The 24,184-nt window shown below is 35.4% G+C and overlaps 1 protein-coding gene across 2 annotated transcripts in view; it reads right to left on the bottom strand.

Moving 5' to 3' along the window:
* LOC148013943 (floral homeotic protein AGAMOUS-like) overlaps positions 1-21,304 on the bottom strand; it is an 83,075-nt gene extending 61,771 nt beyond the window's left edge. Inside the window, exon 1 of one of the 2 annotated variants that reach the window (XM_087666715.1) lies at positions 20,304-21,304. In XM_087666715.1, coding sequence (XP_087522841.1) covers positions 20,304-21,001 — 698 coding nt within the window. In that variant the 5' untranslated portion in view covers positions 21,002-21,304. The remainder of the gene's footprint in view (positions 1-20,303) is intronic. The other variant, XM_087666714.1, reaches the window with a different exon arrangement.
* Between the last annotated feature and the right edge of the window lie 2,880 nt (positions 21,305-24,184).

Here is a 24,184-nt window from a genome sequence, read left to right as displayed (position 1 = left end):
AGGCATATCTCACGGCGGTGGATTCCGTGAGGTTTTACGGTGGATTCCGTAAACTTTGTTGACCGGGGCTCATACACAAAGTGGATTCTTTGTGCAAGAAGTTGATGGGGACGCCTATCCTTTTCGGACGTTTCATTAATTTAGTATGTACATGGGTGATTCCATAGTGGGTCATTCCGCAAAATGCGTATTAAATTAATAAACGTTTATGAGTTTAGAGTACGCAGTTGTAATAAATTAAGGTTCGGATTGATTTCTAACCAGTTGATTTATTTATGTAGCTGAAGACTGTTACGTATTCACTTTTGTCGGTTTAATTGTATTATTTCACTAACGATTGTGAATGCTTCAGTTGATGTATAGAGATAGCAACAGTGGCGGAGGAAAGCATTGGAGGATAGCGTGTATTCGAGTTGTCACTTATATTTTGATAGATGCCTACCTTAGGCATGGCGTCTATATTTTGTCGCGCCTATTTATTGAGGCATTGGATATTTGTTTATTATTTGTATATGCATGGGCACACGATTATGATATTTGTATTTGGACATTGTATTGGGTACGAGGCATGGGAGGAGATTGCACCCAATTGGTCTCTTGTTCATGTCATGCATGCTTTTTTACCTTGCGTTTTGTGCAAAAAGTAGAGTTCTTTTGCTCTTGGGGACCTTCCGGCATTCATTACGCAAGCATACAGCATCCGATCTGCGCACCAGTGGTATCAAAGCGAAGCTGAGATCGAGAGCTTCCAATCGCTACCCATCTTGTGCAAAGGCAAAGCTCCTAGAACGATCGAGCTCTACGGTCAATCTCATCGCGAACGGTCGATACGAGTGGACTCCTGGCAGTCAAGAACCTTTATTTCCAACCTCTGATCGCGAAGGACCGGCCTGCAATGGCAAAGGACCACTCCTACATTCTCTTATCCAAGTCTTGGATATACAGAGATAAGCCATATCTTTTCTTAAGCTTTAAAGCTTAAGTTTTTAAGTTATAAAGCTTAGCTTAGCTTGAAGCTTTAAAAAAGCTTCAAATAATCAAATCGTTAATCAACGGCAGCAAGACGTGCAGCGCGGCGAAAATTCCGCCGAGGACATATTCATATCCTAAAAGTCGACGACTAGTGAAGAAGCTAAAAGCTTCTTAGTAACCTAAGTCTACTAAGGTTCTCCAACTCTTCAAGTTCAAATTTTCCTATCCTACAAGTTCTGTTAGTCATCATCACGTAAATCTACCAAGTTGAACAAGTTTCGTAAGTCTGTAACTCTGCAAGTCAGTCAAGTAACCAGAAGTCAGAACTGACTTCTGCCCAAAATTCCTATAAGGATTGTTCCTGCGCAAAAGTTCCAAACTGCAAAGTTGTTTCCTGAAAGGTACTGTTCGCATACGCAGACTTACTGAACCAGTTTCAGCACACGCATAAGATCAAAACACAAATTTTTCAAAGATTACAAGTCCCCAATAGCCAAAGATGAAGATTGTAAAAGCCACACACAAAAATATAGAAGCCTTGTACACCCGATCTTGAGCTACGCTCATCCCGCTACTTGGATTTTGAGAGTGTGAGGTATTTTAAAGTTTTGTACGATAACGGAATAAAATATGGATGATTTGATGGCTGAAGGCGATCTTCCTGAACCTACGATGGAGCAAAAGTTGGATTTAATTATGATGCAGTTGGATGAAGAACGAGGAGCCGGGTAAGCATTGCAAGTTCAATTGGCCAATTTACAAAGATCGACTACCGACAAAGAGGAATCACAATCTAAAGATCTTATCCGATGTACATCGATGCGACTCTCGAAGCTCAATCCATCTGCAAAGAAACAAAGATAAGTAAAAGAAATTTCAAATTCTGTACTTTCAATGGCACACGAGATGAAAATACTGTTCTTACATTCATTAGTCAATTTGATGATTACTTTCATGAGGAAACATGCGCTAAAAAAAGATAAAATCAAGTGTGTCACTAATCATTTAGTGGATAGAGCATCTCTTTGGTGGACCATAGTTCGTAAGAGCATAGATTGTCCCACTACCTGGGAGAGTTTCAAAAAGAAGTTTATACAGAATTTCCTTCCTCCACAATTCCATGAAAAAGCCATAAAGCAATGGGACCTTCTTGAGCAAAGAGATCGTAAGCCTATTCCTCAGTATACCGAACACTTTTGGAATGCATTACTCCAGTTACACATGCTTGAAGACGTACCTGAAGTGACTCACAAGCGCAAGTATATGTCTGGATTACTTAGGCATTACTACGTTGAAATCAATATGTTCAACCCTACAACTCTTGAAGATACAATTTCTTTAGCTCATGACACTGAAGACAAGCTTCGAGGAAGAGACAAGCGTCCACAACAATTTCAAGCCATTGATAACTATGGATCTAAGCAATTTAATTTAAATTTTATAAAATTCAATCAAGGTCAATTTCCTTCATCATCTTTTCGTAAGTCTTGGGTAACACAACCTGCTTTACCATCAAATACCAATCAAATCCCTAAGCCAGCTTCACAAGCAAATCCTAATATTCCTAGACTTCCTGCCATTGCAAACAATGTATCTAAAGCCAAACCGATAGTGTGTTACAAATGCCACCAACCTGAACATCTAGCAGCCAATTGCCAATCAAATAAGCCACATGTCCATATCAACTATCTTGGAGCAATAGAAGATGAAAAACATGAAGAAATGCCTGACTTTACAGAAGATGAAGACGACATTACTATTCCTTCAGATACTTTACCAGGTATGTCAACTCCACATTCTTTGTTGACAATGAAATGTTTAGTGCATGGAAAAGAAAAGATTATTTTGCATGATGATGGTAGTACATATGATTTTATTTCTGCATAGTTAGTGAAAGAATTGAAATTACAAACTATTTCTACGCATTATCACATTAAAGCAGCATTCTTAGGCACAAGGTATAATGGAACACAAGAGATGCATGATCTAGAAATTCAAATTGGTGAATATATTAAAAAAATGAATTTTCTAGTTGTACCATTAAAGTCCAGTAATATTATTCTAGGTATGCCTTGGCATCATCAGGATAATCCTGATATAGATTATTCAACGCATTCAATTAATATTCATTTTCAAGGAAAACATATTACATTATATAGTATGCATGCATCTAATGCTTTTCCACTGCTTTCTCATACTCAAGCTAAACGTGCATTACGCAAAAGTAGTAAATATTATCTAAATTGGGTGAATGAACTACAAGCTCAAGAAAAATATATGTACCCTAAGCATAAAGAATTTCTTGCACAATTTAGAGACTGTTTTGCAGAAAATCTACCACCTAATTTACTTTCTTCACGTCTTGAAGACCACAAAATAGATTTAATTACTGGTACACAACCACCTTGTAAAGCACCATATAGACATAACCAAATAGAGCAAAAAGAAATTCAAAATGGAGTTGAGGAATTACTAAATAGACGATTGATTAGACCTAGTAGTTCTCCATTTGGTGCACATGTTTTGTTGATAAAGAATAATAATAATACTTATCGTATGTGCATTGACTATCGTGCTCTAAATAAAATTACTATAAATAATAGATATCCAATTCCTAGAGTCGATGATCTTATGGATAAACTGCAAGATTCTACCATATTTAGTAAAATAGATCTTAAATCTGGTTATCATCAGGTGAGATTAGATAAGTCTGACATATTCAAGACTGCATTTAGACCATAATTTGATCATTATGAATTTTTAGTGATGCCTTTTGAAGTGACTAATGCACCTGCTACATTTAGTAGAATGATGAATCGCATATTTTTGAAATAACATTGTGTTATTGTATTCTTTGATGATATCTTGGTCTTTAGTAAAAATGAGAAAAAACATTATGAACATCTGTCCTTGGTTTTCAAATTGTTAAAAGATAATCAATTGTATGCTAATCTGACAAAGAGCAAGTTCTTTAAAACAAAAATTGAATATTTAGGTCATATTGTGTCATCAAATGATATTAAGGTTGACCCTAAGAATATAAAAGCAATATTGAACTGGCCTATACCTAAAAATGTGCATGAGTTACGATCTTTTCTAGATCTTGCTAGTTTTTATAAAAAATTTGTGCAAAATTTTTCATTACTTGCTTTGTCTTTGACTAAACTTTTAAAGAAAGGTATTGTTTATCATTGGTCTGATAATCAACAGAAATCCTTTAATTAATTGAAACATGCATTAACCCATCATCCTGTATTACAACTGTCTGATTTTAATAGACCATTCTTTTTAGTAGTTAGTGATGCTAGTGGATCTGAAATAGGAGCCATACTTATGCAAGATAATCATCCCATAGTCTATTCTAGTTGTAAATTAAAACCCTCCGAGCTTAAATATTCCACATATGATAAAGAATTATTAGCTGTGGTACAAGCTTTAAGACAATGGAAACATTACTTAATGAGTTATGAGTTTATGATGAAGACTGATCAACAAAGTATTAGACATTTACTTAGCCAACCTCAAATATCTAACCGACATATCAAATGGACAGCTTTTATTCAGAGTTTTCATCCAATTATTCAATATCAACCAAGTAAAGAAAATATAGTGACCGATGCATTAAGTAGAAGACCCACCATTCATAATATCTCTGTTATATCATTTAATTCTCTAACTCCTATGAAAGATACTTATCATCAGGACATTGCTTTTCATGCTGATTGGAATAAATTAGTTGAAAATAACTGGATTCCTATTGATTCACTGTCTTATAATGATGGATTCATGTTTTATGAAAAGAGATTATGTGTTACAGTTCCATTCAGATATTTTGTTTTGAATGAGATTCATTGTCCTCCATACCAAGGTCATAGAGGTATCATATCTACTTTACGTACATTAATTGAAGATTTTTATTGGCCACATATGGACACTGATGTATCTAACTTTGTTTCTGAATGTTTCATTTGTCAAAGAGTTAAGAGACATCATGGTAAACAGTACGGTTTATTTATGCCTTTATCTACTCCATCAAGACCATGGGAACAGATTTCTATGGATTTTATTACTGATTTACCTACTACTAAAGCTAACCATGACATGATTTGGACTATTGTAGATAGGTTTAGTAAACAAGCATATTTCATTCCATATAAGAAAACTTTAACAGCATCTCAGGCAGCACAATTGTTTTTTAAAATTATTTTCACTAATCATGAATTACCAAAAGTTATTATTTCTGATCGTGATTCTAGATTTTGTAATAACTTTTGGATTACTTTGTTTGCTAACCTAAGAACAAAAATTGATTTTCTCATCTATATTTCATCTTAAAACTAATTGACAAACAAAAGCCACTAACAGTACTATTTTAGATCTTTTACGTACTTACACTATTTCTAAACCACAAACATAGGACACACATTTGCATTTACTACAGTTTGCATATAATAATACACCACACACATCTACAAAGAAAGCACCATTTAAAGTGATTTATGGTTATAAATTGTCTACACCTGTTGCATCTTTATCAAATAGAATTCACAGTGCTGATGATATTGCTACTATGCACGCTACTATTTTTTATGAGGTTAAAGACATGATTGCCAAAGCCCAGCAATCATATATCAAACAAGCCAATAAGAAAAGACAAGCAATGAATTTCAAAGTTGATGACTATGTTTGGCTGAAAATAAAAAAACGTAGATTACAAAGTGTAGATAAACACCCAGTTATGAAATTAGCCCCTAGATTCTATGGCCCATTTAAGATCATTCACAAAATCAATGACAATGCATTCAAGTTAAAATTACCACTTCACTAAAAAATTCACAACACATTTCACATTAGATTATTAAGATCCTTTAGAGGCCAATTACCTATACACCCTGTTTATGAAAACCCACCTTTGTTAGATGAAGAGACTGAAATACTTGAACCTGACGCTATTCTAGATACTGACTTTATGACCACTAGAACTGGCCTAAGATATTCTAGATATTTAGTCAAATTTAAAAACCATCCTGTAGAGGAAGCCCCAATGGATGCACGCTAGAGACTTAAATGCTTTCCCCACTCTGTTAGCTCCACATTGAGCTAATAGCAATTGATGTCAATTGCTATCCCATCCCGGGGGTATGATGCCAGGAGGCATATCTCACGCTGGATTCCGTGAGGTTTTACGGTGGATTCCGTAAACTTTGTTGACCCGGGCTAATACACAAAGTGGATTCTTTGTGCGAGAAGTTGATGGAGACGCCTATCCTTTTCGGACGTTTCATTAATTTAGTATATACATGGGTGATTCCATAGCGGGTGATTCCGCAAAATGCATATTAAATTAATAAATGTTTATGAGTTTAGAGTGCGTACTCGTAATAAATTAAGGTTAGGATTGATTTCTAACCAGTTGATTTATTTATGTAGCTAAAGACTGCTAGGTATTCACTTTTGTTCGTTTAATTGTATTATTTTACTAACGATTATGAATGCTTCAGTTGATGTGTAGAGATAACAGCAGTGGCGAAGGAAAGCATTGAAGGATAGCATGTATTTGAGTTGTCACTTATATTTTGATGGGCACATACCTTAGACATAGCGTCTATTTTGTCGCGCCTATTTATTGAGGTGTTGAATATTTGTTTATTATTTGTATGATATTTGTATTTGAACATTGTATTGGGTACGTATGAACCTTTGGACGCCCGTCCATTAGCTTTATTTCTATTTTGTGCTAAAGCAAACTCAAAAGCAAAAAGCGTGTTATTTTGTAATTTGGGCTATTATTTGAGCTTGAAGATGATTAATACATAAAATACATGCTTTGTGGAGCACTCACACAAGGCAGGGGAGAAGATTGCACCCAATTGGTCTATTGTTCATGTCGTGCATGCTTTTTTACCTTGAGTTTTGTGCAAAAAGTAAAGTTCTTTTGTTCTTGGAGACCTTTCGACATTCACTACGCGAGCATACGACATCCGATCTGCGCACCAATACTTATTCTTAGTTTATCTAAGTCCCGATTGACGATGCAGAGTCTAAAGAATCTATCCTTCCTTTCCAAAAATAGCACTAGAGATTAGCAAGGTGAATTACTAAAAAGATGAGCCCCTATACAAGCAACAACCTCAATTGCTCCTTTAGCTCTATTGTTTCAAATATGAAAATATTACAAGGTACTTTTGACATAGGTTTGGATCCTTAAATGAGCTTTCTTTTATTATATAAATCATGTAAATGGGTGTGATTTTGTCAAATATTTAGTAAACACATCTACATATTTCTTAAGAAAATGAATTTCTACTTGTACCTTTGGTTGTCCATCCTTATCATCGATTTTTAGATATATATGTTAGTGTTTTCTCGTCCTTTGTAAATGCAAATATTTTTACCTTTAGTTGGTCCATCTTAGTTAAGGATAGATAGAATAGATTTTCCTTTTCTCAATGTTTCTAAATACAAGTGGCTTAGGCTAGCTAGATATTTAGCCCACGTCAATTATCCTAGGTCTAGCTCAAATCCTGTGAGAATTGATTGAAAGTCGCAATGATGAATTTGAAGTGGATTTTGGCATCATTTCCCATATGCCAATCCATTACAAGAAGACAATCAAAAAATCCTTATTAGATTACTTTGAAGTTTCTGGATACTCGCTCATCTCCTACCATGACCTCAATTTAGTTTAGTTATTGGGCCAAATTTCAACTGTTAGTTCATTTATTACTTCTAAGATTTTGATCTACATGACATTTCGTAGTACTAATGGAGAGATAGAGGTGTGAATAATTCCACAACCGATTTGAAACTAAAAGGTTTACCTTTATGAGTGATAGGAATCTAAATCAGTGAGTGTTAGAATATGCAAGATCTAGAGCATGGCAGATGTGAAAGCTATGGAGGTTGAAAGAGGAAAAAACACTCATTAAGACATTGACCCTGACAAAGAAAATTTATCCCAAAAGTGAATTAGGTTTCAATATTGAGACTTGGACTCGTAAATACAATCTTGTGTATTGACAATGACAATACCCTTTACTGGAAAGAAAAGAGTATTATCATTGCATTAGAAAATGAGTGAAAGTAAATGCTTTATACGAATGTAGTGGTGACACTTTCTCCTTCTGTGCATATAGGATTCTGATTCTGAGTCCTCAGTGCTCCTTATAAAGGGACTGAAATAGATGTAATTGCAAATATCTCAACATCCCTCCTCAATCACAACCAGAAGTACAAAGCATACAGAGACTTTAGTGAAAGTAACACCTGAAAAGTGTGAGCACACCATAAACATGGCAAAACACCAGAGGTTGTCACAAAAAAGGCTAAGTGTGGATACCACAAACATGATGGTCATCCAGAGGCTATAGCAGGGGCCTCACAATGTGTACAGAGGCTTTATTACAAGGCTAAATTGAGGAGTTTATAAGTTTATGTTTGAAGCACTAGGGCTAGAAAATACAAAGCTCAAAAAGTCTATGTGAATATAAGGACTGATGAGATTTGTCCTTCTCCTGGTGGTCTTTTTCTTCTTATTCTTCAGCCTTTGCTCCATTTTCTTCCTCTTCTTTGACTGAAACTAGATAGGCCTTTTGAGACCTCTTTTTAATATGGCAGAACTTCTTTATATATCCGGTCCTTTTACAGAAGTCACAAAAGAGTTGATTCCTCTTGCCTTGTACCTCTTGCCAACATCTAGTGCATGTTTATCTTTGGAGGTGCTTGGTTCTTCCTTAGTTTTTAGCTTCTTTTCCTCCTCTAACAATGATACCTGGATATCAATAAGTTCAAGGTTTAGCATATTAATTAGAGTTATTGAAACATTATTATATTCAAGAGGCAAACTCTTAAGTAGAACACCGATGCAAACATCTTCCATTTTAATGTTGATTCCTGCAAGTTGGGTTAGAAGTCCTTCCATGAAATTTCAGATGTGTGGCAAGTGATGTGCTAGACTTCATTTCAAGCCTGAAAAACTCAATCAAGAGACCATAATTTGATGATTTAGACTATGCACCAAACAAGGTGTCAAGTCTCTTCCATGTATCATGTGAAGTCTTACAGTTATCCACATGGTGAATATAGTTATCGTCTAGCTCTAGTTTGATAATGGCATGAGCCTTATCATCTTTCTTTTGCCAAGTGATAGCAAGGTTTGCATCACGAGGTTTCTTTTCTTTTCCAATAGTAATGGCCCAAAGGCCCTTCTTCATTAGGATGAGTTTAATGCGGGTCTTCCAGGTATGAAACACAACTTCCTTTGAAGCAAGCAATTAGAGAGTCTTTGCCAATGTTAGATGGATGGAGTAGCAACAAATAACTCGAGAATTCTTAAATTTTATTAGTGGAAGAGCATATTACAATGCGTCAAGAGACACAAGTAATCATAGTGTAAAAACACACTATGTAAAGACTATGTCCAAGTTTATGTCGAACTCAAATCTTCTCGGTTCGGGATCATTGAACTTCCATCAATAAATCCACGTTCTTCTTCTTTATTTGACACTAGAACAGTAGATCGAGTAGTAATGGGTTGTTCCAAGCGGCAAAAGAGAGAAAATGATGGGATTTTTAAGCTTAGGTGAAAATGGCTATGGAGTCACAGTTAGGGTTTTTGTGGCAGCCTGATTTTTCTGACCTTACAGGAGCTATACTTGATCATTTTGAAAAACACTTTTATGGAAATTAAGCGCTCTTCATGCTCCACCAAAGCCCCATGATGAATGTCATGATTGATGCCGGATTTAAGCGCGGAAAGTGAATAATAGCAAAATGTGCATTTTCTTACAATTCTCCACATTTTCTTCAATGCAAGTCTCAGCGTGCATCAATATCAACGATTTCCGTGGTAGGATGAAGCGTCTTGACCTAGAGAAGATCTTCATCGAAGGAAGCTCTGGAAGATGTGACTTGGTTGAAGAGATCTCAGCCCTCAAAGTCAAGTAGATCCTGCAAGCTATGCCAAACACACAAGGCAGCAACTATGAAGAATCACAATATTGAAGCTATACTTACCCAATGTCAGTGATTGAGATGCCAAGGAGGACCGAAAAGTAGAGAGACACTTGTCTAGAAGGAAGTTCAAAGGGATTTGACCGGTGGAGAGAGATATGAAAGCTTCAATCTGACAGGGTGCTACTGGCTATGGTAGCCATGGAGGCAAGCTTGAAGGTGGAGATTAAAAGTGAGTTCATAGACTAAGACTGAGCTGAGTAGAGATGGACCAGAGGTGAAGAGCGACTAAAATGAGCTTAGCCATGCTCAACTACACTCTGATACCATGTTAGAATATGCTGGATCTAGAGCATGGTAGATGCGAAAGCTATGGAGGTTGAAAGAGGAAGAAGAAACTCATTAAGACATGGACACTGACAAAGACAAATTGTCACACAAGTTAATTAGGTTCCAAGATTGAGACTTGGACTTATAAACACAATCTTGTGTATTAACGGTGACGAGACACTTTACTAGAAAGAAAAGAGTATTATCATTACATTAAAAACAAAGTGCAAGTAAAATGCTTTATAGATATTGAGTGGTGGCATTTTCTCCTTCTGTGCATATGGGATTCTGATTCTGAGCCCTCATTGCTCCTTACAAAGGGACTAAAATAGATGTGATTGCAAATATCTCAAGATTGAGTACTACTTATTGGTTTTTGGATTGTCACTTATAACCCTCATCATTTCGTGCCACACTTCATTAACAACAATTGGATCAAATGTAACCTCACTCTCATTATACAATATTTTGATCTAGTTCTTTTACACTCACCTCAATTATACAATTATTTTTATCTAGTTTGTTTTCCTACCTCATGGAGATCAAGGGCTATTCACAGTTTTCATTCAACCCTAGTTTTGACATTGTGCTTGAAATGACTAAGTTTGTTACATAGATAACAATGCCATTGTGTGTTAGTTTTGTCATCTTGGGCATTGATGGCCTAATTGGCATAATCCTCTTATGGTTGGTCCCATGGTAGTTGGCCCAAACTCTCCTAAGAAGAAAGAATCTTCCTCAAATTGTTGTGGCTAGGTTGTGCAACTCTACTATGTTGATTACTCTTGCTAACTTCTTTCATTTAATCCTAAGCTCAAATGAGAATCTATGAAGGTCATTCAATTCATGAACTCCAAATAGGTACATATTAGTACACATAAGGTTTGTTAAAACCTAGCAACTTTGCTATGTTACTTCTTATTGAGGTACACACCTTTTAAGAGTTCTAAACTTTGAATAGTGGACTTATAAGAGGAAGCCCAATTGCTTCAAATTATAAAATTTTCCCATTGAAATTGTAAATATTTATTCATTTTAAGTGACTCAATAGAGGGTGAGAAACACTTGCCTCTCAGAGTAGCTTGGATTTGCTACTCAATTACTATGCTATTATGACACCACAAGTTCCACCATAACAAGGCCTTGCTTATGAGACACAAGCAAGACATGATAAATTGTGGTATATACCCTAACATATTTCTACAATGGAAAAATAATTGTCCATACACTACAATAGATTGAAACTATTGTGATGCTAGTTTCTAATAGCTTCCATGTTTCTTGGCATACCATTGATATATGATCCATTAAAATTATCAATATTCTCATCAATATATATGACAACATATTTGTGTCAATATATGCACCCATATATACCATCGCATATATCATTGCACGTTTTGGTGTATACACTAATACATATATTAGTGCAAATATCAATACTATTTTTTAAAGACGCCTAAATCAAGAATACTAATTTATTTGCACATTTCTCCACTTTGCAATAACCTAAAATACTCGAGTACACTATACATCATTCTTTCCTCCATTTTTATGCATCTTTAGTTCTTTTTCTTATTTCTCTTACTTTATACACTACATAAACAACATGCACAAAACACATGGGTGTGCCATCTTCATGTGCTCGTGAGAGAGAGAGTGTATCAAAGGGAGCATGAAAAAGAATTAAGTAAGAGAAGGCAAGAGAATGAGCTATGTAGGATGTACAATTGTATTTGTTGCTCATTTTATTCCATAAAAATAGAATAAAAGATAAAAAGAGAGGGAGAGGAAAAAGAGTGAGAAGAAGAGAGAAAAACAATTTGACATTATAGATTGTATGATTCATTGTGTCTTTTTTCTTCTATTCTTAGTTTTTTTTGCTATAAAAGAAACAAAAATGAAGAGAAAGAGTGAGAAAGAAAGAAATAGTGATTTTTTGTTATGTATGCTAAGTGAGTAGTTAAACTTGCATAATCGCTACTTTCTTTTTTATGTGAATTTAAGAAAATTTGGAAAAGAGAGAGGAGAGAGACTAATAGAAGGATAAAATACCCTTTTTGTTTTAAAATTAGGTAATGTAAATTAACTATAGGCCCAATAGATTAGTGAAATTTATGTCAAATTTCCCATTTAGGTCCCTTGTTAGATGTAGAAAATTAACTAAAATAAAGAGGCTTGATATATTGCGAAAGGTTTATTGACTACCTAGGTGTTAGATTTTTAAATATTTCAAGAGGTTGTATGCATATGCAAGATGTCCAACTTTGGTCGCTTCTTCAAGCTTACATCGAGTATGAAATGTCTTTAATTGGGTTTTTCTTTCTAATTAAATGATATAGAAATACATATTCCTTTAAGGTTTAATTTAGGAAGTTATATTTTATTCTTTTATGCAAGTGTATTAGCCAAAAGGTGTACATTCATTTGACAAGAATATTTGAAAAGTAAAAATGATATAGAGTAAGGGGTTAAGATAGAGCTATACAATTGTTCACATAAAGAAGATGAATATTGAAAAGATAAAAGGTAAAAGAAAAGTAGTAGAAATGACTTCGTGGGTAGACTTCTCAATAGTAGACAAGCTTAGGTGTATATAAGCTTCTCAACAATCAACAACATTAAGCAATACATTTAAGGTTGAAGAAATTGGAATCATTCCTTTTCAACATTGCAACTATAAAGATTACAACAAGGCTTCTAGAGGATGAATTAAGGTACATTGTCACACAATTGTTGCTCCAATTTTTTTTTGTACTAAATCTATAAAAATTTTGGGTACTCATCTCGAAGGTACTTTGCATCTCTTGATTTGAATCTAAAAGTACAACATTTAGACATGGAGATGAAAAGGTATAGGCATTTTATTGGCAATGTCTCTGGCAAAGAGTACCTACAATGTTAGGTGACAAAGGGAGCATCATCACAACTGTCTCACATGTAGTGATGTCATGAAATCTTGGTTTGTGCAAAGTAGATTGTGGCATGTGGTACTTGAACCTATTGTCCATCCTCATATCCTGGATCCTATTCCAAATAATTGGGACCATGACAACTACCAAGAAGTTATACTTACATTGGTGGTTAGACGATGCACATACATATTCTAGTTTACTTTGATATATTTTTAAAGATATTATTTCAATAGTTATCTCCAAGAATACCACTTTAGAGATGTGGAAAAATATGTAGATATTGTACTAGGTTCAATCAACAAGGCATGGAGTTATCCTCTATGGAGGACTTGAACAAATAAAGTTTGTGCCCAGAGATTCCCTTCAATCTCTTTTGGGATCTATAGAGCTAGCCAACCTAATGGTTTTGGAAATTATGTTATGCCTATTTATTTTAGTTCCCATATCCTCAATCATTCAGTCATTCAATCACTTGGTAAAATCGTTCAGAGAAGGTCTTGTTGGAGAGAGGAAACTAGTGCCAATGTCTATGCAACCACAACATACACACATGGTTTGCTTCTATATGACTCAATCACCCATGAATCTTCTTGCTAGATGAAATGTGAGCTAGGATGCAAAGTGTGCTAAGTGTTATTGACATCAATCCTTCTAATATTAGTGCAAAAGGCCTAAAAGAATAGTGGCATGAAGCACCAGGAGGATCTAGGCATGAAGCACCTAGCCTTTGTTTATGCTTGCATTACATTCATGCCAAATAAATGTCAAGTAAATCTAAGGACTTCTTTAAGTTTTATATGCATCCATTTACTATTATTTTACACAAACTCAAAAAGTTATAGTAAAATTAAGATTAACATCATTAAAAACTTAAAGGCTTAGGCTAATAGGCTTAGTTTATACTAAGCATTCCATACTTAGACATGCCAATATCTTCATGCAATTCAAACAAGGCTCGAAATAATTTGATGAACGAGAGATAGATGAATGAGAGAATACCTTGATAATGCACCTAGTGCAATATAACTATTAGAGAGCAATTTCACACAACTTCTAACACAGGCACATAGAAAGTTATGAGATGTTTGATGCCTTCCAATTACATCCACTAGTGGAAGAAGTTAACTTCTCTTTCGTATGCCTCAGGACTCTATCCTTTGTATGCACAAGATGTATGACTATATTTGAAGTACTTGTAAACTATAGAGTAAGGGGTTCTCATGAAGAGGCCAGCTCTATCAACTAATGAAATGCATTTGTAGGCCGCAAGAAAAATCTAAAAGTGGAGGTAATATGCTCTTCACAAATGGTCAAGGAAAATCACCAAAGGAGGCATCTAGTGGAGGAGCTGAAAATGAGACTCTTCACATAGAGATGGCCCAACCAACATGAACATGGATAGAATGATAGAATTTCTTCTTAATGAAAATGACCCCTTTGTGAATGCCTTAAGAAAATTAGGTAAATACATAGGTCTATGAGGGATCAAAAATATCCAATCTAAAGATGTCTTTTTCATTGCTTAACTTACAAAGTATTTATGGATTGATCGATGCAAGTGTGACAACCTTATTTAGGCATACAATTAAAGTTTGTAGCATACCTCATAATATTGCATGGTTCAAGAGATAAATTATATTGTAAACTAATTTTATTGTAGGTTGTTAACAAATCATATTTTACCAGTAACAAATATAATGGCTAACACTTGTAATGAGAAAAATTTCTTGCAATCATTGGGTGTTAACTACAAGGGCATCCATACCTACCCTAATGACTACATTCTCTTCAAAAATAGAGGAAGGATAACTAGCTTACAAAAAATAAGTAGGTTTTATATGATGCATTATCTAGGCATGAAGTAGTGGCTTGATTTATACGAGGTTGCAAATGACAAATGAGAGCTAGGAACTCAAGCCTTCAACGTAACTCAAAGAACACAACTTGTGGGTTATCCATAGTGGCTAGATGCATTACTCGTCTTCATGAGCTTAAGGTGGTTGTATGAAGAGTTATAAAGAGCTACCCATCTTGGGTTACAATGTAATGGAAAAGTTTAAACAAGAGTCATCAGAAGGCCACATGCAAATACTATGGTAGGTAAAATAGAGTACTACTAGAAGAATCAAGCAATTTTGGGGGATCCATTACTATATTTTTTACATATTGAACTTGGAAACTCAATGGTACAAAGTGGTGATGGAGGATCCACATGCAACTACCCAAAGGGAGCCTTTGAGATTCATAAAAATACGCTCCTCAAACTTTTGAATTGACTTGCACAATACTTTTTTTATTTCTAAGCATTGCAAATAGCGTTTTAAACCTCATTTCCATCCATTTCTTTGAGGGGTGCTCACTCTACACAACTTTATCATATGAGATATTTTGCAGATAAGTCATTTTAGTCCCAATTCATTGGATGAGCATTGGATCTATGTGGTAGAAGTTGTTATGTGCTCTCAAAGGTTGCATGAAGAGTATAATATAGTAGAAGAGAGCAATGATTTTTTTTAGATAGTTAAATTAGACTCTAATGCAAATGAAGAAGTGAAAGATCCTAACTAACTTCAACAAGAGTTTGCTAATGAGTAAGATTTGGCTAACAACTAGGACAATGACAAGCAAGATCTTTCTTGCATAGATAAGAACCATCACTTTAATGAGTTGAAGGTTTCTCTAAGAAAAAAATTGCATATAAATCTAGACATTTTTAATGATTTATGCCAAGATGAAGTGGAGTATAATATTTAAAGACCTAAATCCTTGCATCTGATATAATTTCGAGCAACCTATATACTTTTTAAAAATTAATGATTAAATATAATAAAAATTTATGTCAAACAATTTTTCAAAAGCCAATTTATTGTAATGATATGTCTTCATCATTAGCAATAAGAGGAGAGGGGAGCCAAACTACAAGAAAAGAGGGAGAGAGAAACAAATAAGGAGGAAGAGAGACGAAGCCTGGAATAACGTTACACAATGAATTGCTTGTTTTTTCAAAGGTAGCTACTAATTGGCATTGCATAATGCTGCATAAATGAAATAGGACACTTCTTGGCTAATATAGACTACAACTCTATGTTTCGATTGCTTGTGATAGCACAAGAGTTATCTCAATCTACTTTGAATGTATAGTTAAAATAGTCAGCTCTTAGTGTTGTGTACAATCCACACACTCATCACCACTACTCCTTAGCTTTTCATAATCATTGTGGTTGTAACTTTGGTAAAGGTAACCATGTTGCCTCATCATCTCATTAGCACTTAGCTCAACATTCCCCCCTCCCCCTGATATCATAGACTAAAAAACCTTTGCATGACTATTTGCTTCTCAAATCCACCTACCTGTCTTCATATGGATATTCTATCATTACTTCTCATCCAACTTTATCTACATTGGGAAAATAAACTCCAAATCTTTAGAACCATGGCTTTACAAGTTCTGGCGCTTTTGAGTTGCTTCCAAGTTTCATAACCTACCATACCAATATGAACCTTTCTTTTCTCATCCATAGACTTGATATCCTTGACCAAACCACTAATCACATCCTTGTCTCCACTCAATGTGACCAAGGTCACCCCAATTTAGCAATCATCCCTCCAGCCATGAGGGAGCCCATCAATAGATAACGACCATCCCCTCGCTTCAAAAGTACCGTACCTCACAAGTCAAGATGAGCATCCTTAAGACCTTTCCATAAGTCATATATGATCATCATTAAATAAACAAGTAAATTGGTCATAAACAATGAAAGGAAAAACTCATTGCAAGGTTGCATGAGCTTGTTGTGCAGTCATGCTACCAAAATATTATATCATATATAAATTGCATATTGAGTTTCCAAAGCTATTTGCCATTGATCAAGTTTCTACTTCTTACAAATGTATAATCATTTGTGAGCACCTATCCCATATTTTTTATAAGGTAGTAATGCCCATTACCATGGGTTAGAGCAACCTAGGTTCCCTCATAAGAGGCAATGGCAAAAGATCAAGGATGAGTTAAAGAAAAACCTTTGATAAGTGGAAGCCATAAAAGAAGAAAGCCACCGCTTGCTCCTATTGTGATTGGCTTTTCATCACATGTTTCAAGTCCCAAATGGCCTTCTTCGAGACAAAGTTTGTAAGCTTTATGCTTTGATCAAATTATTTACATCCTATTTTTGGGATTCAATATACCATTTCAATTATCTATCTATTTTGTCTAGTCTTCAATACTATGTCTCTATGTTTTTGCAATATGGTTTCATTAGTCATTTGGTGACCAAATTTGAGAAAGAGTATGCAATGCATCATAAGGTCATTCAACTTATGGATAAGTTATTTTTGTGTTGAGAAGAGATAATTAGTTATTATATACTAGCAAGCTTGCAAATTTTCTTTCATTCTAGGGTCCTTAGGATCTATGTTTTTTTCCTTATAGTATTGGATCGATATGGGTTATGCAAGGATGAGATCTCTAATTGGGATTTGCTTCTAGCATTAGGATCTGTGACCCTATAGGAGCCCTATAGCAACATTTTTTTGTGTATTTTTGTACCTATGCCGTTTGCATAAATTTTTATGAACTCATATATAACCAAAACACTATTGAATTTCTTCTTACTCCCACATGTTTTGTAGTGCCTTTCTTGTGTTATACCTAGTGTTAGATTATAATTCTCCATACTTGGGATTCTATACACGTTTCAACATATTAATCCATGTGTGAAAACATAATAGATATTCATAACAAGGATCTAGCCCTCACATGGCTAGATCCCTATATGTTTTTTCTACACACATGGATATAAGCATTAGTACATTTTTTGTGAGTTATAAATAATTGAGTAACCATGAGTACAAATACAAAAAAAAACACATCTAATGTTTGTAGTCAAATATATGTGCATAATATTTATAGTGTTGTACAAATCAACACAACCAATGTCTAATATTTGTAGTCACATAAGTGAGTACAAGATTTCTAGAGTTTTAGAAATTTGCATATCCACCATACCGTTCGTATACCCTTCATCGCAAAGAAGAGAGTTCTATAGTATTAGTGTATCCTTCGATTCACTTAGATTCTTCCATTTTTTATCCTACAATAGTAGTAATTGGAAGTATATGAGCTAAAAGTACATATAACCAAGAAAGCTAGCTTGATGAGTACTCAAGTATGTGGGCATGTTGAGTCATCAATAACAAGAACCTTAATGCTTGTGGTAAACTGAGTCATACCCTTTACTTCATATAATTTCAACCCATCTTTCCCTAAGCATGTTAGTTTCTTAGAAAAACAAAGAGTTTGGAAAATATAATAGGAAAAATATTAGCTTTTCTAAATGTCAATTTAGATATAGGTCTCCTGTATAGTAGCTTGTAACATCAGATTGAAGCATCAACTCCCCTCAATGATTTGTTTTTATGGGCCACATTATCATTACTTTGCTTTCAATCATGATACTAGGATATAAATGATGCTCGATGATACAACTAACCACTTCATTGGGATAGATGGGTGGATATGACAAATACTTGTTATAGGGGCCATTTATAATTCCAAGTTTTTTTCCATGAGGCAATTGTAAAATGACAAGAAAGCAATATAAGCAAAGGTTATGTACATTAACATTTCTATTTTGTTGTTCATTTGTACTGAAAACTATCAACACATTAGACCAATACGAACAACACCAACATGTACTTTTAGTAAGTCTAATGTTCATTCACAATCATTAGAATTTTTGGTGTCGATAAGATGATAAGATCTATGATATCGATAAAATTTTCAAAATATTAGATACAACCTTCTATCAAGTGATGGATACTACTAAGAATCATCAATTCAAAAAAAAGAATATAACAAAAGCAATATAAAACATGTGATTGAACATTACTAAGGTAGCAATTCTCATGTAAAAACATGTAAGGTCCATATACCATCAGCCCAATATACCTACCCTTGTGGACCCATATGGCTCCACTACAAAATTAAAGCATTTTATAAATGAGAGGAAGAGTATATGCTTCCAATGAACCCACCTTTTAAAAAACAAGGTTTCTTTATTGTATTCATAAATATACTAAGCTTATGAATGCTAAGTTCACCTATACAACTAATGTTATGTGAACAATATAAATACTCTTCAACAAGCTAGTTTGAGGAAAAATAGAGAATTGATTATCCAATACACTAGAGTTAGATAATGTTTCTTATGCCAATTGGGCATTCAATGTTCATGTTTATCCATCAAGTTAACACTTACTAAAACATTACAATGGCTTTTAGAAGGTATCTGTGAGTGTAGCTTTGTTTCACACAACATCAATAATTTTCCCATACTAATTTGTCTACTAACACCATTAGTTCAATATTGTTAATTTCAATCAGCACACATTTGAGGTTACAACCCCTAACTTCTTTTCGTGATCAATGACAATTGTGCACATTTTCCAGCATGCAATTGTATTACACTCTTGTTCCCATACTAATTTGTCTACTAATACCATTAGTTCAATACTGTTAATTTCAATCAGCACATATTTGAGGTCACAACCCCTAACTTATTTTCGTGATCAATGACAATTGTGCACATTTTCCAGCATGCAATTGTATTACACTCTTGAAGAATAATCAAGATAATACAAAAAAGTTGAGCAAATCACTTCGATGATATTTTCATTGAACACTCTACCCACCACATATATTTCATGAAACTTCATTTAAGCAAAGTTTCATTTTAACAACATTGCCTTCAGCAATGTCTAATAGGGTAAACATTCAAATAGACACTGGTTTTCTACTTGTTCTTGTTTCTCAAACCTAGAGAAAATATGCCACATATATTGTTCAATATTTGTTTCTGTTTTAATAATTAAGTCAACACGATTTTCAATTTCGTCACACTAAGTAATACACGACTCCAGTACTCTGTAAACACAGAAGCTAACCAAGCAACACTAGTTTTATATAAGGCCAGGGCATCCTACATTATTTGGAAGCACACACTCAACCCCTTGCACTGAAGCAGTAAAGAGCTAGACTACGTAATAGGTACTGTATATTTGCATATTTGATGGCAAATGATACAAAAGATCGGTATTTGATATGCAAGCAGTAGTAGTATCAGGAAGAGCAAGCACCTGGAGTTGCAGAACTCGTAGAGCTTGCCGGTGTGGGAGAAGATGATGACCGCCACGTGTGCATCGCAGAGCACGGAGAGCTCGTGAGCCTTCTTGAGGACCCCGCGCCTGCGCTTGCAGAAGGTGACCTGGCGGTTGCTAGGGTTCTGGATGGGCCGGATCTGGATCCTCCCGCGCGGATTGAGTGGCACATGTCGGTCACCTCCGGCAACACTCTTAATACATCCCTCTGCTCTCTGGCCTGTGTCTGCACTGATCTCTTCCTTGATCATGATCTCGTTAAGGTTGTAAAGTTCCGGATCATCATCATCATCATAAGAATTCACATTGCAGGTATTACAGTTAGGGCTAGCCGACTTAATCCGGACGTGATCTGTGAGATCCTGATATTGAGTTGAAAGGCCACTAAAGCTTAGCTGATACCGCCTCTCATGCGCGTTCACAGGACCGCAATCACTTCTCATACTACCTGCTGCAGGAGCTGCTGATGTGATATCGTCATCGTCCACTATCATAATATTGCGGTTCAAATCCAGGCCATAGCTCATCGAAATATGAAACGCCGGCTGGCCCGCGGTCTGCTTCTCAACATCAGAAGTAGCAATACCGTCCTCATGGCGATGAATATCAAGAGGATGATGAACAGACGCAGGAGATCGGAAAATATTGTCGGAGGATGCAGGAGGAGCCGAGCTCATGATACGTACAGCTTTCTGTATACTCGGCCTAAATAAGGTTAGAATTGATTGATTGCTTTAGGACTATAATATCGTGCCATGGTGCCGCATGGAGGTGAGCTTTACGAGAGAATAATTACTAATGCTCGACTTCAATTTCGCTAATGAAATTTGAATGAATGAATTGAATCACCCAAGAGGATCGTTCTGTAACGGGGGGAGAGAGAGAGAGAGAGAGAGAGAGAGAGAGAGAGAGAGATGTGCGAGTGGGTGTTTGCATGTGAGGCCGTATAGTGGTAGCTAGTGTACCGTCGTACATCTTCTAAGGAGGATGCGTCTAATCAGGACAGCCTTCCCAAGTTCCCACATCAATGACGGTAGAGTGCATATTACTAGTTAAACCAAGCGCTTACCCATGGAAGCGTCCTAGACAAACTCTCTATAACTCATTGGAAAGAAAATGGTTTTGCATACGTCGGAAATTTGTGCCACAACTCATTGGAAAGAAAATGGCTTTGCATACATCCGAAATTTGTGCCACCTCAACTATTCACCAAGGTTCCGAATGGTTGTGATTAAGTTGTTGATATCATATTTTTCGCAAAAAGAAAAATGTAATTTGTGTGAAACATGTAATCTTACTATTATATTATTTTGGTTGTAAGTTTGGGAAGCTCGGAACATTTAGTCGGTTTCCTGAATTTACTTCCTTTTCAAACCTCCCTTTTTTTAGTAAAACATTTTCTCTCTCACGTATAATGTCTCCCTTTCTCTTGGCCTTCCCCTTTTTAATTAAATTTCCTCCCCCTTCCCAAACCTCAAGAGCGTTTCTTGAACCCACCCCCTTTTCCAAACCTCTATTTTTAAAATTAAAACCTCCACTCTCTCACGAATAGTCTCTCCTTTTCTCTTTCTCTTTCCCTTTTTGATTAAATCCCACCTCCCCTTTACGCATGTAAAGCCTAGGCTCTCTCTCTCTCTTAATTAAACTTCTTTTTAAATCAAAACTCTCTCTCTCTCTCTCTCTCTCTCTCTCTCTCTCTCTCTGATCAAGCTTTTACTATTATATTATTTTGGTTATCGGTTGGGGAAGCCTCAAACCTCCAAAGGACTTCTCGAACTTATCCCATTTTCAAATCTCATTTTTTTAAAATTAAAACCTCTTCTCTCTCACGTGTAATCTTTCCCTTTCTCTTTTTCCGTCCCCTTTTTTTTATTAAATCCCCTCTCCTTCCTCCCTCCCTACCTCCCGCCCTCACATGTAAGGCCTAGGCTCTCTCTCTCTCTCTCTCTCTCTCTCTCTCTCTCTCTCTCTCTCTCTCTCTCTCTCTCTCTCTCTCTCTCTGATTAAAATTTTTAATTCAAACTTCTCTCTTTTTTTCTCTTTAAAATTAAGTATTTTTAAAAGCTCTTTTTTAATTTAGAGTTTTTTTACATACTTTTTCACACATTTAAGAGTAAGCTAGAAGAAAAAGAAGAAGATAGAGAGAGAGAGGGAGAAAGTGTGAGGAAATATAAATTTTAAGAGATAGAAAGAGAGAGAGGAGAGAAAAAGATGGGAGAGAGAGAGAGGAATGCTAATTTTTAAAAGAGAGAGAGAAGAAAAGGAAAAATGAGAAAAGGGAGAGAGAAATCGAAAAGAAAGGAGAGAGAGAGAGAGAGAGAAAGAAAAAGAGAGAGAGGTAAAGAAAGAAAAATAGGAAGAGAGGGAAAAAGAGCAAAGACAATATTTTTAAAAATTAAACCTTTTTAGACATAGTTTTAAACTTAGAAAGAGAGAAAATACATAATTTGAGAGAGACAATAAATAGGGGGAGAGGGAGGAAGAGAGGAAAGAGAAAAATAGTGTATGTGTGTGTGTATATATATATATAGACAAAAAAGAGAGCGACAAAAACTTGATAAAATAAGAGAGAGAATAATCAAAATAAGGAGGGAGAGAGAGAGAGAACAAAAAACCAAGAGAAAGATACTGATATAGAAAAAAAGAAAAAAGAGGAGAGAGAGTGAGTGAGAACAAAGAGAACTATAGAGGGATGATAAAATTTAAGAGAGGTAAAAAAAGAGGAGAGAGAAGGAGAGGAGAGGAGAAACAAGGAGAGAAGATAAGAGGAAAGAGAGACTAGGGAGGTGTTACTAAATTGATTGCTTATTATGCATTCTCTATTTAGTAAGTTTATGTCAATAAATTAATGACTTACTTTTCTTTAAGTGTTGATGATGATCTAGCATGGCCATGAGACCATTTAAAGACCAGTATTCCTAGTGTATCACTTAATGGGGTGATCGTAGCATTGTGACAGGGATATCTGGTACATGCAATACAAGTTATGAAGGGGGAAGGAAGTGTCTGCCAAGTGTAAGAGTGTACATAAGAACCAAGGAGTTCACATAAATGAATACAAATTGAGTTCTAAGAAAATGAAGTTCATTAACATTATACATATGTATTTATGTGTGCATCCAGGGATGCCTGGGAACGTTTACTTGTGTGTAATGAGCATTGCATTCATTTGGGATCATCCTCTCCCTTACAAGTGAAGGTTTAAGGTATTTTCTCTCTTAATGAATGAAGGAGAGAAGTAATTCTTTCACTAAGAAAAACAAGAGAGCTAATTCTCTCACTAAGAAAAACGAGAGATGTGATCCTTTAAAAGTGAGGAGAGAAGTGATTTTATTTTTTTAAGGTCAAAGATGACACAAGCTTTTGTGTGAAAGCCAATCTTAAGATTAAGGCCCAAGGCAATCTAATGAACTCTCCTTATCTATGGTTCAAGGTGGTTGCATGGACCATAAGTTAAGAATAGAGTTTAAAAAGCTATTTTTCTTAAAATAGACATGGTGAATCCATTTTTAAACTATCTTGCGATAGAAAGACGATATCTAAAAATGGCTCGCTAACGTTATCAAAAACGGTGAGATCTACAACTTTTGTGTTGGATTTTTTTCCATCCGAGTAACACACAGAGAGAGATTCCAAAATTCGTGCTACAGAGTAGGTCCTAGAACAACCACATCTTACATAAAGATCAATCTTTCCAATTTTGGCACTCAAGTATCTCTCTAATAAGAGAAGTTCTTGAAGCCTGTAAAAGGGAGGCTCTCATTAAGTGTGGAGGAGGTAAAGAAAGCACGACTTTGCATACATGGAAGAAAAGGAGAGAAGGGGATTCGAGTCCCACAAAGTGCTGCGGAAGCTCTGTT

This window comes from Lygodium microphyllum, chromosome 25, assembly GCF_053477565.2.
Source record: "Lygodium microphyllum isolate KBCC chromosome 25, Lygodium_microphyllum_v1.1.10, whole genome shotgun sequence".
NCBI lineage: Eukaryota > Viridiplantae > Streptophyta > Polypodiopsida > Schizaeales > Lygodiaceae > Lygodium > Lygodium microphyllum.
Note: the sequence above shows the minus strand (reverse complement) of the source record. Positions and strands in the feature narration are given on the sequence as shown.